The 17,678-nt window shown below is 29.8% G+C and overlaps 1 protein-coding gene across 7 annotated transcripts in view; it reads right to left on the bottom strand.

Moving 5' to 3' along the window:
• Positions 1 to 3,046: 3,046 nt before the first annotated feature.
• LOC106474038 (kynurenine--oxoglutarate transaminase 3-like) overlaps positions 3,047 to 17,678 on the bottom strand; it is a 69,790-nt gene continuing 55,158 nt past the window's right edge. For all 7 annotated transcript variants that reach the window (XM_013934732.2, XM_022379333.1, XM_013934725.2 and 4 more), the window contains 6 exons: positions 15,887 to 15,963; positions 13,460 to 13,549; positions 10,227 to 10,413; positions 7,324 to 7,397; positions 6,385 to 6,471; positions 3,047 to 4,833 (listed from right to left, as the gene is read on the bottom strand). In XM_013934732.2, coding sequence (XP_013790186.1) covers positions 4,771 to 4,833; positions 6,385 to 6,471; positions 7,324 to 7,397; positions 10,227 to 10,413; positions 13,460 to 13,549; positions 15,887 to 15,963 — 578 coding nt within the window. In that variant the 3' untranslated portion in view covers positions 3,047 to 4,770. The remainder of the gene's footprint in view (positions 4,834 to 6,384; positions 6,472 to 7,323; positions 7,398 to 10,226; positions 10,414 to 13,459; positions 13,550 to 15,886; positions 15,964 to 17,678) is intronic.

Here is a 17,678-nt window from a genome sequence, read left to right as displayed (position 1 = left end):
AAATTCACTATGAGCCAATATAAAAATATTCTAAATTCATAATCATATATATATATAATAATTATTGTTTTAGTGAACAAATATTTAAAGCAGTTGGTATTCCGATGGGAGCCAGTTTCTCCTCAAAGATGGCTAACTTATATCTGTACTTCTAATAAAATTTATTTTTGAAACAAGCAATAAATCCTAATTTATATAATTATACTTTTCGATATACTGACAACCTAATTTCTATCAGTAATGTAAACTTTTACACTACTCATATCTATCCAAAATAACTTGTAATAGAAAGAGGTAATAACAGCTGTAATAGTGCACATTACTTAGATTTCGATATTATTTTTGTAGAAGGGTCGCGGGTTCGAATTCCCATCACACCATACATTCTCGCCCTTTCATCCGTGGGGGCGTTATAATGTGACGGTCAATCCCACTATTCGTTGGTAAAAGAGTAGCTCAAGAGTTGGCGGTGATGACTAACTGCCTTCCCTTTAGTTTTACACTAAATTAGGGACGGCTAGCGCAGATAGCCCTCGTGTAGCTTTGTGCGAAATTTAAAACAAACAAACAAAACCATTTTAGTTTTAACATCCCTGATCTAGCTACCCAGAATACTGTAATCCCGTGTAACGATATACATGAAAGCGCTGCTACAAACAGGGTAACAATTTATTCAACTATAAGAACAGTTGAAATAAAATTTCGCATTTACCAAAAATACGATTAACAAACATGTGCCTAGCCAAGACTTGATACTTAATAAACAATAAAACACAAATATCAGTATTAATTATTACAAGTAATGGAATAAGAAAGAACAATAAACCTAGTTACAATAAAATACAACAGCACACCATTTCAAAATACCTTTCAATATTAACAACAATATCGAGTGACAAACAACGACAACTATATCGTTAATTACTCGTGATTCCGTTTATGAAGCTCAAGGCAGGGTATTTATTTATTGAGTAGGTCACGACCGTATTTCCTAGGCAAGGGTTTGTTTGTTTGTAGTTAAGCACAAAGCTGCACAATAGGCTATCAATGCTCTGGCCACCACGGGTATCCAAACCCAGTTTCTAGTGTTGTAAGTCCGCAGAAATACCGTTATGCCACTGGGGGCGCTATAGAAGGGAATAGTGATTTCATAATTATAAAGATATATGAATATTTGTAATAAGAGTAACTCCTAGATAATGTTCAATTGCTAGCACAACAGTAATGAATATAAATATTGGAAAATATAAAAAATACACTTTTTTATAATAAATATTATCACATATTAAAAAATTAATTTTTGATAAATAGAATGGTTAGCTTATTTGAGATTGTAAAAAGGACACTAGTTATTCGAGGTCATCTAAAGTTTCAAAATAACTAGCTTTAACTCCCTGTTGAAAGGTTGCTTAATGTTGTTAAAGCTGGTCCTTTTTAAATGTACAGCAAAATGAATATCTTGTTATTCATTATTCTGTTCATCCACCTTGTACATTATTTTAAAAATGCGCTTAATAAATCTCCCATTGTATCTTTCCATCATAATCTGTTGGTTTCTTGACAAAGTGGTGTCATTGAACTGACCTTTAAATTCCATAACTTGATGAAGCAGTGGTGTAGCTGGAGTAGTCAGAGAAAAGCCTGCAGTCACAGATAGCATAATAGTAGTAGTAACATGTGTATACCATATGGGTTTACCTATTATATATTGTAGAGTTAACAGTTTTTGAGGTTGGAATTCCTGAAGATATGCAGAGTTGTATGGCTGGTTTGATTCTTCATTTTGCCAACTGAGCTCTTAGAATTTTATCCTAGTTGTTGTCGTTTCATGCATTTCCTTTAGCTTCTCTGATCTTGTAATCCCTCTGTACTTCACTTATATTTTGTACTACATGTTTTACTTGGTTAATGTTCTCTTGTACACAGTAATAATGTCCCCACAGCTAAAAATTGTGTCTATTTGCATATCGTTGGTTAAACCTTGGATCTTATGATTTAGTCTGTATTTATTCCACATTTTAATGAATAAATTGCCTCATTCCTTCATCTTTGACACATTACTATCGAGTATGGTAACTGAGAATTCACAGTTAACTTTCTATTCTTCAACAAACAAAAATTTTAATTGGGAATTCTTTATTACACTTTAGATCAAAACTTTTGCACATTCAACATACCTCTGATGTATTACTTCATAAAACTGAAAGCTGTGACAAGTATGTATATCAAAGTAAAAGAGTGACAAGAAAAAAAAAAATCACCAATGTAGGTAAGGTAATGTGAGCAACAGATATTAACATCAACCTAATAAATATAGTGGCACTACCAGGTAAACCTTTAGCTAAGTTTTATTAATTTTCATCAGGTCATTGGACTCTTGGAAGGTCAGGTTTGGGATACTACAGCGTTTGGTATGCATACACACAGATATACAGTGAGTTGTCATAGTTTAAAACATGCAGACTATGTGAAGAACAGAGATGAAACTAGCCATAAGTTAATATTTCCATATGTCCAGCATTCTCTGCAAGTATCAGTGCAGTGCTCTTAGCATGTAATTGAAACATGCCACAAAATAATATCTCTACTTGTTTATTGTATTAGCTCAGTATTCCACATACAACAATTACAAAACAGGTGATGTTGGTTCCTCTAAACCTATTAACGGATAATTATGAAGCAAATTGCAATCAAAATAGCATGTACATGACATTTTACTATTTATGTTTTCAGCATTACCTATGATAAGCTTTTAATGATTTTTTCAACTACTTCTCAAGTAAATGATGTGTTTTGGCCATAATTTATGTTTATATTTTATATCACTAAAAGGATCTTGAATTGTACTTTGTAATAAATAGAAAACAAAAAGTCACTGCTAGAGAAGAAGTTTTTTCGTTGAAAGTACAATCTTCAGTAAATGTGTAAATATATATATATATATATATACACAAGTCTTTCTATGAATGTTTCATAAAAATGAGGTTATATTGTTGCCTATTTTCATTTTCTAAGGAAAGAAGTGAAATAAAGTGATTATCATACATTTTAGAAGAGCACTTTTTTATTCCAAGATCTACATGATATCTTTAATTCCAAAAAGGGAGCATAAACTGAAATATTCACATCTTACAGATACTATTCTTAAAACTCTAAATTATAAGTTCCAGTAAAATAATTCAGTTCAAAATTATATATTTAACTATTTCGTGTGCATTAACAATAAGCATGACAGAAAGTAGTAAAAATATTTTGAACTGGACCATTGTTGATTAATCAGTAAACTTCGTTAATGTTCTGAAATTGTATTAGATAATACTTTAATGCTTCTTAGGGCATTTTTGTAAAGTTTCTTGACTACATTTCAAATGTCTGAGAACTGTTTTGTTTTTTAATTTAGATGAAACATAAACAGAAGATAAAATTAATATAACACTAACCAGTCAAGTCACTTTATTTCAAGGAAAAATGTCTAAAACCTTTAGAACTATTTTAATAGTGTTTTCATCTGATAAATCTCAGGTCCCTTGGAAACAAGCTAACTGTAAGAATGATAAGCTATAAAAATCCAAGTGTGTGGTGATAAAACAATTTAACAGTTGCTTTTAAAACATTTCCAAATGTTTATTATACATATCCTCTACATTACAGGCAAATCTCCATTAAAAATGCTGTTTAAAGTATTAGTTTAGCCCAATAAATCATAGTCTTTGCTAATAATTAGCACTTTCTTATAATTTTAAGAAATATTTTTCAATTAACTTTAACACTTTTAACTTCAAATCTTTCAGAATTACTCAAGAAACAAGAAATAATCAAGCTACGCGTAATATAATCTGAACCCTAGGAAAACTGTAAAGCTAATATTAACATATCTGAATATTTACTGAACATTTACCACCCTAGACAACTTTCAAAATATACATTGTTAATATCAAGCAATCAGATAATGCACACTTTGAAAAAGAAGATCCAGAACATTCCATATCTCTACCCAAAGTAGATGTTTTGATAATTAACTTTCTATGTTTAAGTAAACAGGCTGGTACTAAATATTAATTATTTTCTTTACTTAGTCACACGACTGCGATAATTATTTTTCTAACCTTATCATCACAAAATAGTATTCCTCTATCAAATTAATTAACCTTTGCACTTAAAAAACATATAAAAGAAAAAAGCAACACAACTGTGTGACAGACAAAAATGTTGCTTCTTATTTCATTAACTCGTTAAATTTAATACACTTATCCACTTTATTGAAGAAACAAATACATGCATCAGTTTTTACCAGTAATTTCATTGTACAACCAGAAAATGACTATTTATGAATTCACGAATGAAGTTGCATACACATATGTATCTCTAAAACTATTTTTTATCAATTTTTTTAAATATAATTTTGAAAAACAGAGTTCAAGATAGTGAAAGAACTAAATATATTGTTTATTGAACTACCAACTTGCAAAAATAATGACATCTTGCAGTATCTTTTGTTCCACAGCCAAGTTTAATAATAAATAATCAACCAGACTGTGATGTACCAACAGTACTTAAAGATGTAGAACTTCTACATCATTATGTATATAAAAAAATAAATTTCCAGTTGGTCAGTAACAAAGACAAGTATTTTTGTAAACTGCCCAATTTTCAAAATAAAGCTAACGGTTATGACTATTATTAAAAATCTTACACAGTTATGTATGAGCACTGTTTATATTTAATACTTGAATCATCTTTCAATTGTGACATCATTATAAACTTCACAACTCAAGTGAGAGATTTTTTCAAGTCAACTATGATCTTCTCAGCTTTCTCTAGTGTTGTTTCCTCCTGTTAGAAGAAAAAAAAAGATCAACTTCTTGGTTTCAATATATATTTTGATTGTACACTTTTTACATTTTCTGAAACATTTAAAAAAATCTACTCAATATACTAGTATATGTTGACATTATTCAAAAATTACAAAATTCAAATAAATCTAACAAACTACAACTAATCTGACATCTAAAGATTAACTTTTTAAATCAAAAATCAACAATTTTTTCATTTGTATATATTCTAAAGTAACTACCATCAAAGCATAAAAAATGAAATACCACTCTCCTTTCTTTTTCTCTGTTCAATAATATCTATTACCATGATCTAAGTTAACATACGTTTTAGTCAGTTCTGATGTTTGTTTTAATTTGTTTTCTTATATATATCTTGTTTCAGTAATTCAGTTTTAGTTAGATCATCGTAAAGTGTATAACTATTGTCTATTAGATTTGCATTGCTCCAATCGAAGTACATTTTTAAAGATTTTATCATTAAATGGTTATACTCCAATTCAATTTTTAAATATATTGTTGTTGCTGCCATAAAAATATTTTAATCCTAGTTTCCCTTGTTCAATATTTCTTCCAGTTTATACTGTTACCTTAGCATGTATCATACTGTTTTTATTGGACTGTAATAATATACTATCTGAAAATACACAAGTTTCTCATAACTATTGTTCAATTTATTGAGAATAATCAATAAATTTCACTTTCAATTGAAAAATGTGTATGACAAAATTACAGAAGCTAAGTAAAACTAGTTTCACATATCTGCTTATATCAATTAAGGCACAGCTCAGCTGTAACAGATGTATCTAGATGCATGGTAGTTCTACATACAGGACTGAACTTTTGGACAAATTTACGGTATTTTCACAGGATTTCTAAATGCTAGAATGCCACTGTTCTTATGTTAATGAACAAATCTACATGCTCTTAAATCACCTTAAAAAAACAGCTTATCCGTTTCAAATTGAGAGAAACAGGTTGTCAAAAATTTTCTGTTTCCCTTGTTTAAGAAGAAAAAATGTATGGTACATAAAGAAGGAAAAGGATGAAAGAAAAATCCACTGGTGGAAATTAATTTCAACTAGGATATTTAAAACTACAGCTTATATTGATATTTTAATAAATATTTTGGGGATAATGTTAATGAATTATTCTCTATAGTCACCAGATTAAAGCTCATGACTTAAGAGCCTAGGGGCAGATTAAAATAGCACAGCAGTCTAAAACACTACACCTGTATTGATAGCTCAGAAAACAGGGGTTCAAATTTCACTTGAGGTGGTATCTTATTTTTAATTCATTTTAAAATAATCATCAAAACAGAAAAGTAACTATACCAAAAACAGACAAGTTAGAATAAATTGGTCAGCCAATAAAAATATGTTATCAAAAAATAAAATAAAAGCCAATTAAGTTATACATTAAAAAATGTGGAACTTGTTCCCCTTATATATATTGCAACTAGAATAGGAAACACCATGAATATATATGTTTCATTTTAGGTATCAGTGCAGAAAATTTAATTTCAGTATAATTCAGTATTCAATCTTACCTTGAAAAAACAGAAACGAATATAGTCTTCACCTAAATTCTTATGTTCATTACAGTAAAATGCACTAGGTGGTATACCTTGAAGTTTCTACGAAATAAAAATTACAAAACCTTTTTTATTAACTACTGTCAGATACTTATTTTAAATATTTATTTCGATCTTAAGCAAAAGATATACTTATCTACTGTATTGCTCTTAAAATACTGTCACAAAAAATTATTTTGTTGGGTTAATATTAAGCTTACCTAGAAATATTAGACATTGTGTAGTCTATTGCAATAACAAAAATTACCTCAAAACATTTTTTTTACCTTCATCTGGTGGATTATTATTTGTTAAATCATACAAAATAATAGTATTACATGTTACAGTGCAGTGCAGATTTATCTCACTACATCATCCTAATTTTAAGAATTAATGTCTTGCACAGTGAGAGCTGATGTATCTGTGATTCATTTAGTATGTTAATCCATCAGTTTGATTGTTATTGATTGATTAGTTAAGAAATTCTACAATTATTATATTTCATTATTTTTACCTGCCAATCACAATGTGATAACGTCATAAAAATTCAAATAATTCCAAACAAAAAACAACATTCAACTGACTTTGTATTTTAAGTTTTCCAAACATATATAAAAAAAGCAATATTTGCATTGTAAATATCTATAACAAAATTAATGGCAGAAATAAGTTACAAACTTTCAATATTTAATAACATGGTAGTATGAATTTTATTTCTAACACACAAACAGATAAAAAAACAAAAAACAGTTAAAATCAAATGTTCTCTTCCCCAGATTTGTGAAATAGCAAAAAATAAAACATTCAATACATTAATTCTACTGAATCTCTCAGCATTATAAGATGTTTTGTGAACTAAATCTAAATTATCCTAAAATATAAATACATCAGTAATTTACACAGCAATGTACGAACCTTATTTCTAGATAACCACTTCACAAATCGATAATCCTTTGTTCCTTGTTCTGAGTCAAGGTTTACTTTGGATCCTAGAAATGCAAGTTGAAAAAGATAATTATAAATTTATTTCTTGAAATTAAATTTTCTTTTTTAAGTACTTTTTTTTCTTCACATATATATATAATTACCATACAATAATAAACTAACTCATTTTTAGATAAATATAAATTAATCTTCTAAATGTTTGTTATATTGTTGTATGCTATACTTTTAATATCTTAATTTAGATTATTGTTTATCAGAAGGAGTTTGTTATGATGATGCAAGATCTATAAATTTCATAAAAGTTAAGGCCTCCATAGAATCTGGAAGCTTCCTGTATTACAAACTAAACTAGACTGTTTATAAATACCAGACTTTGTGAACGAATAAATCAGTTCATTGTCATTAATGATATACACAGTGAAAGCTGGTGTGTCTGTGATTCATTTAGTATGTTAATCCATCAGTTTGATTGTTATTGATTGATTAGTTAAGAAATTCTGCAAGTCAGGTGTACATTAGTTTTGAAGTTTTTGTTGAGATGTTGTTTGAGAAGTTGTGCCTAATAGTAAACACAGCCTGCAACAAATGTTATTGAACAAATAAATGAATTTGTTATCATTACATGGACTGAAACTGGCAAGAACAGAACACATTACAACACAATTTTCAGAAGTGGGATTATTTTAGTGAGAATAAAATAGAACATTGACAAAACTTCAAGCTAACAAAAACATAAGCCAGATTGAAAATTTGCTGGAACTGATTAACTACTGAAAAGAAGATCAAGAATAAGGAGACAGAAAATTCACAAAAGCACAAGGAGGAGACAGAAAATTAAAAAAACAAGAAGAAACTTACAGAAAAATAAATGAATATCAGAGTTAAGAGATGGGATATTAAGAGAGGAGATAAAAAGAAGGGTTCTAATATTCAAAGAAGAATCAAGAGAAAAATTAATCTGACAGACGACAAGATTGATAAAGCAATTTATAGATGCAAAATGAGATTACAACAACACGATTGACAAGGTACAAAAATGATACAATGATAAAATTGAAGAAGTACAAAAAAAACATCTATGAAGTACAGAAAAATCAATGACAGAATATAACATATTGAAAATGAATTAGTAAATGCAAACACCAAAGCAGCCACACCTCTTTTTGCATCCACCCAGGAATTCCAATTTAAAATATCATTTACTATAAAATATGGAATAGGAGAAACTATTTAGTCCACATCTGTTACCACTACTGGTGTACCCTGGACTGCTCTAGCTATGCCAATATCAAATCCAGTTCCATAAGTTATCTAGCCAGTTCAACAATACTGCCTAAACATTGCTTTATAAACCTTAAGACTTAATAAAAAAAAAGGTATTTTGCGTAAGAAAGCATTATAATTTTTACTGATATTCTGGCAAATTTCGTTATCATTCGCTTACTAATTTAAAAGTTATAGCATGAAAACTATAACAAACACAAAATAGACTGAACCCGTGCTGAAAGAGTTAAAGTCGCAGATAAACAACTAAAGGAACCATCAAAATTACAGGATCATTAGAGCAAATAGTACTGGACATAACCTCCCTTTGGCTATAGTCTATAAGAACAAAAAAGGAATAGTTAGACAATTAGTTACATAGTATGGAGAAAATAAACTGCAAGACATGTGTTTCAAGTTCAACTTGAAAGGACATATTGAAACCTGTAAGGGATAAAACTCCTCTCAATCGATGTTGGAAAGAGGGAACTGTTATAAGTGTGGAAAACATTGTCATTAGAACCGAGTCTGTGAGGAATCAATTGGTGTTAATATTAATACAAAGAGACAATATCATAAGGATGAGTCTTGACGCCCATCCATATCAAAAGAACAACAAGGTACAAGATTAACTGTTAATATTTTACTGCCACATGTTATTGAAGCAACAATTATAACTGGTTATTACAAAGGAGAAGATCTCTTCATTCCAAGAATTCCTTTGGTATCGAGTGATTACCCCTTTGAATTTAGAAGGCTCCAATTTCCAGTTATAAATTGTTTTGCTATGTCAATTAATAAGGCACAAGGTCAAAGTTTAAAGATTGCTGGATTGTTCCTAAAGAAGCCTTGCTTTTCACATGGTCAATTCTATGTACTATGTTCAAGAGTTGGATCTCATCAAAATCTGTTTATATTGTCAAAAGGTTAGTTAGATTAAACTTAAGCACAAAGCTACACAATTGGCTATCTGTGCTCTGCCCGCCTCGGGTACTGAAACCCAATTTCTAGCATTGTAAGTCCACAGACATATCACTGTGCCACTGGGGGGGCTGCCAGAAGAAGGAACAACAGCCAATGTGGTATATCAAGAAGCTTTAATTTAGATTTTATAATTTTTGTTTTAAAAATTAAAATTTCTTTGTGTCTTTAAATACCTATTTCAAGTACTTTCGACAACTGTGCAGCGAACTTTACATAACATATTTTTTATAAATTATTATTGCCGTAACATGCTTTAACATTAGGTGGGTTCTTATAATATTAATAAATTAATTTATTTCTTCAATAACATTTTCTACAGGCTACTTTCACTGGCAAACTTAGCTTCATAAACAACATTTATATAGAAACTGAAACTAACATATATTTATAAACTTGCAAAATTTCCTCACTAATCAATCAATAACAAGAACACTAACAAACTAACTTACTAATTGAATCAGACACACGAACTGTCACTGTAACTTATTAACTGACACTGAAGTGATTAATTCAGTCACTTTGTCTGATATTTATATACAACTAGCTGAATTACTTAGTAGTTTCCATAAAATGTAAAATCCCGAAAGTCTAATTTGTTAATGTACTAAGAATACCTTATTAAATACCTATTTCTGAAAAATCTGCAATCATAAAATAGCCTCCTTCTGGAACAGTAGGTGCCATTCCTACAGTGGTTAAAAATTTGGCCATGCGGTCTCGTTTAGGTTCTAATGTCTCTATAAGGTCTTGCCAATAGCTATCAGGAGTTCCCATACGTTCCATTTCAATTTCAAATCCAACTGCTACAGCCTCCTACAACAACATTTCCATACACATGTTAAAAGTAATTGAATTGTAAACAAATAGAAACCCTTTCCCCCGTTAACTAAAAATAAGACTTAAAATTTCTAAGAACCAAAGTAACACCTTTAGAACTAGAATTTTCTATATCTTAAATCCACTAATTTTGAAAGCTCAATACCTGTAACTAATATTTTAAATTTAAATTTCCTTAGTTACCAAACATAAATCCATACACCTGGTTGGAAAATATTCTAATATCTTGAAGACACGAATGACACTTTGTAATATCTATTAATACATTCTAAAATCAAACCACTTCCTTTCAATATATTTTACACTTGCTGTTAAACTCGTTCATATATGGTCATCAAGGTTTAAAAGCTGAACATCTGAGTGACATATTTTGACAAATAAAATTGACTTAACTGGTATTGAAGTTTTATCTTCACATAATGTTTAAAACAGTAATACTTAATTTAAAAACCTGATATTTTTGTGTATGAAAGCCTTCTAATGTTTACTAATAAAAGATTTGTGTACATTATCAAAAATTACAGTACCATTACTCACATGGATACTTTCTTGGTTACAAGCTGGGTGGATTCCACCAAGCCCGTATTCATAGGGTTAAGGAAAAAAAACAGGAAAATTTTCTTCGATTTGCTCATGAAATTTTCTTTTCTTTTCAGAATGTTGACTATCCTAATGTGCAAAGTAATTTTGATTTTAAGATTAAAAATACTTTTATCTGAAATTTGTGAAGTTTCATTTGCATGATCTCTATATCCTTCTAGATGATCATCTAATGATTTTTTGGATAAATCGTTATATTCAATGTGTTATTTTATCAATATTAACTCTATATGGTGTTGGTTGATTTGACCAACCACATAACCACCATAAAATTCAGAAAATAAATCTAAATTACCTTTTTTTTCTTCTAGAACAACTGCAAATTGTAACAGGAAACCACAAATGTTATTTTAAATAGCTTAAATCTCATAACAATACACATCTATTTATATTTATTAATTTTTGTTATATTTACCTTTGAACCATGTCTGACAAAAAATACCCTGACACAAGTTGAAAATTACATGGCGCACGTACAGCTCATGTTACCGCATCGAATAACATAACACACAAGCTGCTGGCGCGTATACCCCCACGAAGATTTTTATTATTTTTCTTTCAATATCTTACCTAATAAGTTTTTATTTTTTATTATCTTAGTTACTTTTATAATAATAAATAGTGAAAACAAATGAATGAAATTAAATATCAAACATTTTTATTTTCAGTAAAGTTTTTATATTTTATTGGTTATTTTCTTTACTGTAATATTATACTTAATTCTCCAGGTTGAAGTTAAGTAATCAAATTATAACAAAAATAAAGGTTACAAATGCAAAATAAAATGTATAGTACTATTAGTATTGATCACAAAATTTCAAAGTACTTATGGTCAGATTTTTCACTTCTCACATTTCCACTCTTATTTTCTCTAGTGATTTTATTGCTTGCAGATGGCTTAGAAACTAGAAGAAGCAAAATGAATAGCACTCTGTTCTTTTTAGTACAGACAGCAAAATTCCAAAGTAAATCTCGCAAGAGTTTCTTTCATTCTTTTTACACCTATTTCCTCTATTTATTTTACCATTAGCAGATGAAGTAGGAACCTGCCAAATATAAAGCAATGGACCATCATTCCTTTTTAGGTGTTACCATACTTTGACACCGCCAATATCAAATAAGCTCATGTGGCACAATTCCCAGAACTTTACTTGCTTTGAAAACACAGTGGGGTAGGATTTATCAACTTGTTGATGGTATAATGGTTACAACAACAATTGTCTAAAGTATTATAAATGTTTATGTTATGACTTTGTAAAAAGTCCGGGCCGATCCAATAAGTGGAAGCATCCTATAGAAACTATTCAAATCGTGGCTCCGAAAAAACACTGGGATAGAATATGCCAAGTTCTTTACAGTACAGTGGTTGCAAGAAGAATTGTCTATACTTTATAAAAGTGAGAGAAAATATTTATGATATAAAGTTTGTACAAAGTTTGATCCGATCCAATAAACTTGGGTGGTTTGGATTTAATGGTAATATAGGTGTGAAAGTGCTTATGAACATCCTGTTTCCTATTTTACCATACTTACACAGTAACCAATAAATGCACAGTTTACAATATTTTGTAAGGTACAATGAGGTTCAAATTTAAGTTATTTTTCTTCAAACACGGAACAGTAAATAAAAATATTCGGAAAACAATGATCTCCACTACTTACAATGTTTTAAAGTTCATTTTTGAACTCATGAGTCATACTTGCTAACCCTCGTCATAAGCCTTGTCCAAATTCATGTGTAAATGTAGAAAAAAATAATTTTTGTAGACTTTATATATGCATTTTTGAATAGCCAAAAATTTATAAATGACTATACTGATACCACAAAAATCTATTGTAATTTACCAGGCTTCCTAACTATGCTGTATTTGGGTCTAAAAAATATAATTTCTGTTCAGAAAATAGCATTGATCATAAAACTTCAAACTCTCCAACAATATAAGAGCTTTTGATTGGTTATAAACTTATAGATTTAAAAAGCAGACAATATAAATCTTCTCAAATGATATGGTGGATTCTATAAATATTATATCTCAGCAAATAGAAAAGTTAGGAGATTCTTATTTTAATTCTAGTTTGCCAATATTGGAAATTTGAGTTTATAATTCATTTGAAATTATAAACGTTGTATTGCGGGCATCATAAGATGTAATCTGACCAAATCCAATTTAGCTTCTTTTTTTTATGATATTTACTTTCAAATTAAAAAATTAACTAATGTATAATACTAAAATTTGAATTAAAATCTACAATTTGATACCAAGTTTATTGACATACATTCATAAAATAGTAGTTCTACAAACGTGATGACATGACCTCTAACCCCTAGCTACCCCTAACATGCAAAAAATCAAAGTCTTATGAAAATTCACATTATCTAAAAAAAACGTTTATTACTTGAATAATGGCATGGTTATCTTACCTGGATTGGAGTGGCACAAGTATAAACACAGTTCTGGTGAAGTAACTGTGCAGGTCGTGTTAGCTCATGGGGCCCATACAGCCAGCCTAACTGTGTGAAAAAAATAATGATTTTATGTATTAAATCACCAGCTTTCAAGATTATATGCAAAGTTCATAAATAGTAACCAGATTCATCCTTTTTTGCTTTGTGAAATGTTCCAAAATTTTGTTGTAAGTCTCTGTTTAGAAAAAAAAAAAACAACACTAAAAATACCTTTCATTTTAGAATTTAAAGTCTTTATTGTTGATAAGAAAGTTCCATTTGTAAATCAATTCTTTCTTCAACCAATAAACTTACCTGATGTCTTAACAAAGAAGAAAAACTTCTATAACTTTCAAATATATAATTTAACATGAACATATTTTCAGGAATGAAAAGAACGTTTAAAAAAACAATAACAAATTCTCAAGTGTTGGTTTGTTCTTAAACTACTAAACTTCCCATAAGATTCCTTTGTTTATTTTTTATAAGAGCTACATCTGATCATCTTCCCACAAAACCATAAATTAATTACTGCTCATAACATTTTATTTATATCATATTGATGTAAATAGTTTGGATTTTGCTCTATTCAATGTTCGAAGCTATTTTCAAACATATGCTTCAGTTAGTGATTGTTCAACAACATGCTTCAACATCATAAATGGTAAGAGCTGAACTGAAATTGCATTATTTTCTTAGAGATCATGTACCACACCGTTTAAATCTTGTGTTCCTTACTTACCAGGTAATATCAGATTCACCCAAAGCAACTGACCATTCTCATTCAAACATAAGAGAGATTGTGAGCTTGAGATATAACCTGACCTACTATTGGAGGATATTGCTGTCCAGATTCTTGCACAGTGTGCAGCATTACAGCCATATCATCCATTCACAGAACAGGCATAACCTCTAGAGAATGACAAAAGAACAAAGGCATCTAGAACTAAATTAACTTAATGTCTTTCTTCACTAAGAAGCATGAGAAAACTGTACAGTTTGTCTTTGAATTTTGCGCAAAGCTACACGAAGGCTATCTACGCTAGCCATCCCTAATTTAGCAGTGTAAGACTAGAGGGAAGGCTAGTCATCACCACCCACCACCAACTCTTGGGCTACTCTTTTACCAACGAATAGTGGGATTGTTGACCGTCACATTATAATACCTCCACGGCTGAAAGGGCGAGCATGTTTGGTGTGAGGGGGATTCAAACCTGCTACCCTCAGATTGCGAGTCGAGTGCCGTAACCACCTGGCCATGCCGGGCAAAACTGTACATACCAGAATAACTAATTAAAATATGTTTGTTCTTAAGAACAAGCCTACACAATGTTTTCTGCCCACCAAGTGTATCAACATCCAGTTTTTAGTGTTAAAAGCCCACTGAGCTACCGGTGAGAAACTAGTTTAAAAAAAAATTATATACTAACATAATGTAAAAAAATGAATGGTATATTTATATTGTAACACAGCCCTTAGCTTTTCAAATAATATCTAAGGGTTTTTAAAGTAATGGTTAAGATGTACTATAGTGCTGTCTTTAATTCTATATAAAATGAGGCTTTATTTCATTATTAAACATTTTCCATAAATAAAACCAACAAGAATAACTAAATCAAAACTTTATAAAACCTTTCTAATATAATCTTATTAGCAATAATAATCTGCTTCACCATTTTATTGTTGCTGATTAATAAGTTGTTGTATGCAAATAAAGAACATTTCTAAAACGTGATAACGCATCTCATTTGTTATATACTGAGTATGTATTACACGTTACTTAACATATACATTTTCTTTCAATCATCTTTGAATTTTATAATGTTAGTACGTGTAATTGTTCCCGATCTGCAAGTTAAAATTTTATACAAATGTTCAATAAGCATATATAAGCTTGAGCAATAATATTTCATTCTACTGACAATTCATAAACATTTGTATCATTTATATCTTACTGTCCATCTGATTAGGACTTGTGGTTAAAAAAAAATGAAATAGTATCAACTAGTGTCCATAAAAACAATATTTACATATAATAATACAGTATAAATCCAAATAGCTCTACTAGTTATTTCAAATTATATATATTTTTAAAAAGAAAGAACATTATGTATTTCAATTGTAAAATATAAAAGAAATAATTCACTAGCTCACAGTGATTATTTAACAACTATAAAATATAAAATCAAAAGAAGCAGATATGCAGTACGTTCTTTTTGTACATTTGAAAAACAGATGTGATAATAGAAAATTTTACTATATTTTTTATACACTGGAATATTGTTATTGCTCAAATTTAAAGTTCAGTGTTAGAATTGCAGCATGGGCAAGGAAGGCTATAAACAGATCAAAAGTGACAAAGATAACAGATAAAGTAAGTTAAAGAAGCTCTGAAAATTTTACCTTCCATCCTGTAACACTGAATGTTTTCCCAGCACTTCCAACAGTTATTGTTCGTTCCCACATTCCTGGGAGGGTGGCTGAGCAAAGTTAAGAAGATATTTTTTTTTACATGCAAGTGAGAGAAATATTCATTTAATAAAAGTACAGAGTAAAAAAAATAAAACGTTTTCTTCACTACATCAAATTAAAAAGTTTTGGTTTTTGACTTGTGCTACAAGTAACTAATTTAAATTTCATAGGTCAGTAGTAAATTTCTACCTTAGAAATTTTTCACTGTATAACATCACATATTCTAATTTGATTTTTAGTTCTCATGCTAATTAGCTATTTTTTTCTTTAAATATGTTATAGAAAATACACTGGAATGAAAATATACACAATGACTGTCCACTTTATAAGAACTACCTCAAATATGTTTATAACACTATTAATATATGCAAAATAAACAGATCATGTAATAAGGCATTTTCTACCTTCTAAATTATTTTAATAAAGATATTTTAAACATTTTGAGTCTATGCAGTTTTCAAATAAACACATGGCCCAGAAAACCATTAAGTTGATTTTGTTCTAAGTGCCTTTGTTCCTTTGTTGTTCTTCAGTGATAATATCTGCTCCACCTTCAGGAGATATTGTTGTAGTACTGTACGTGTGTTGTGCAAGAAGATCAATGACAACAGTGTATATTGATGGTCAAGCAGAGGACAGTTAGATGTTAAGGTCTCACTTGTGTTGAATGATAATGGCCAGTTGCATAGGTAGTGTTAGGCATTATAAGTAAATCCAGTATTTCCCATTAAGTAAGAAAAGTTTGATTTAGACATTAATACACAGACTCTCAAGTGAGTCAGGTGATGGGAAGACATCTTGAGGGAAGGAAATCTACTGATCAATTCTGAAGTCCAGTAGCAGGCAACCATCCAGTAGTCATAAAACAAGTACACACATTATGTTTGTCCACTGAATTAAATAAAGACTGCTTTCCTTTTGTACAACAAATCATGTTCAGTCTGCTTTTTATTTTACTTAGTTAAATTCAGACTTATTTTATAATTTATCTGGCAAATCATCCCATTCTAAAGCATACCTAGCCAACACTCTTTAAGGAAATCAGTTAACTTGAGAAAACCAAAATGTAATCATAATGATCAGTCAAGCAAAACAAATGGTATCAATAAGGAATTTTCTGACTTTCTAAGAAGCCTGATGGTAGGTGGCCACTAAGTATTTTTATATATCAGACTTTTCGGCTACTTATTTAGAGACATCTGTTATCAGAGTTTATCAGCAGCAGCAACTAAAAAGAATATACATCTGCAATTAGGGGAAAACTTTGGTCACCAATGGGTAGTGAAAGGATGAGGATATATAACATTTAGACAGGCTTGAAAAGAGCAACCACATTTTTACTGTCTAACATTCCTTGAACAATAACATGACAGACATTGCAAAAAAAGTAATATGGCACCACCCAATAACCACTTGCTTCAAACACAAACATGAATATATTTAAAGCTTCAGTAGTGACTAAACAGCAAACAGAGGTAAAATGAGTGTCTGAAAGCAAGATATGTACTCTGATAAGTCACATTTTTCATTCTCTCCTGTAGTATTGACTGTAGAGTAAAATATGATGAAAACCAAATGCAGTACTATGTCCTATTTGTATTGTTCTGACAGAAGTGATATATATAATTATGTGGTTTAGGTTCTTTGATTCCTATAGAAAGGCTAATAATAATCTGAGTACGTATGAATGTGCTGATTATCATGTCCACCTCAAAATGTTCCT

This window comes from Limulus polyphemus, unplaced genomic scaffold (assembly GCF_000517525.1).
Source record: "Limulus polyphemus unplaced genomic scaffold, Limulus_polyphemus-2.1.2 Scaffold135, whole genome shotgun sequence".
NCBI lineage: Eukaryota > Metazoa > Arthropoda > Merostomata > Xiphosura > Limulidae > Limulus > Limulus polyphemus.
The sequence above is the reverse complement of the archived record's forward strand: the minus strand, read 5'-3'. Positions and strand labels throughout refer to the sequence as shown.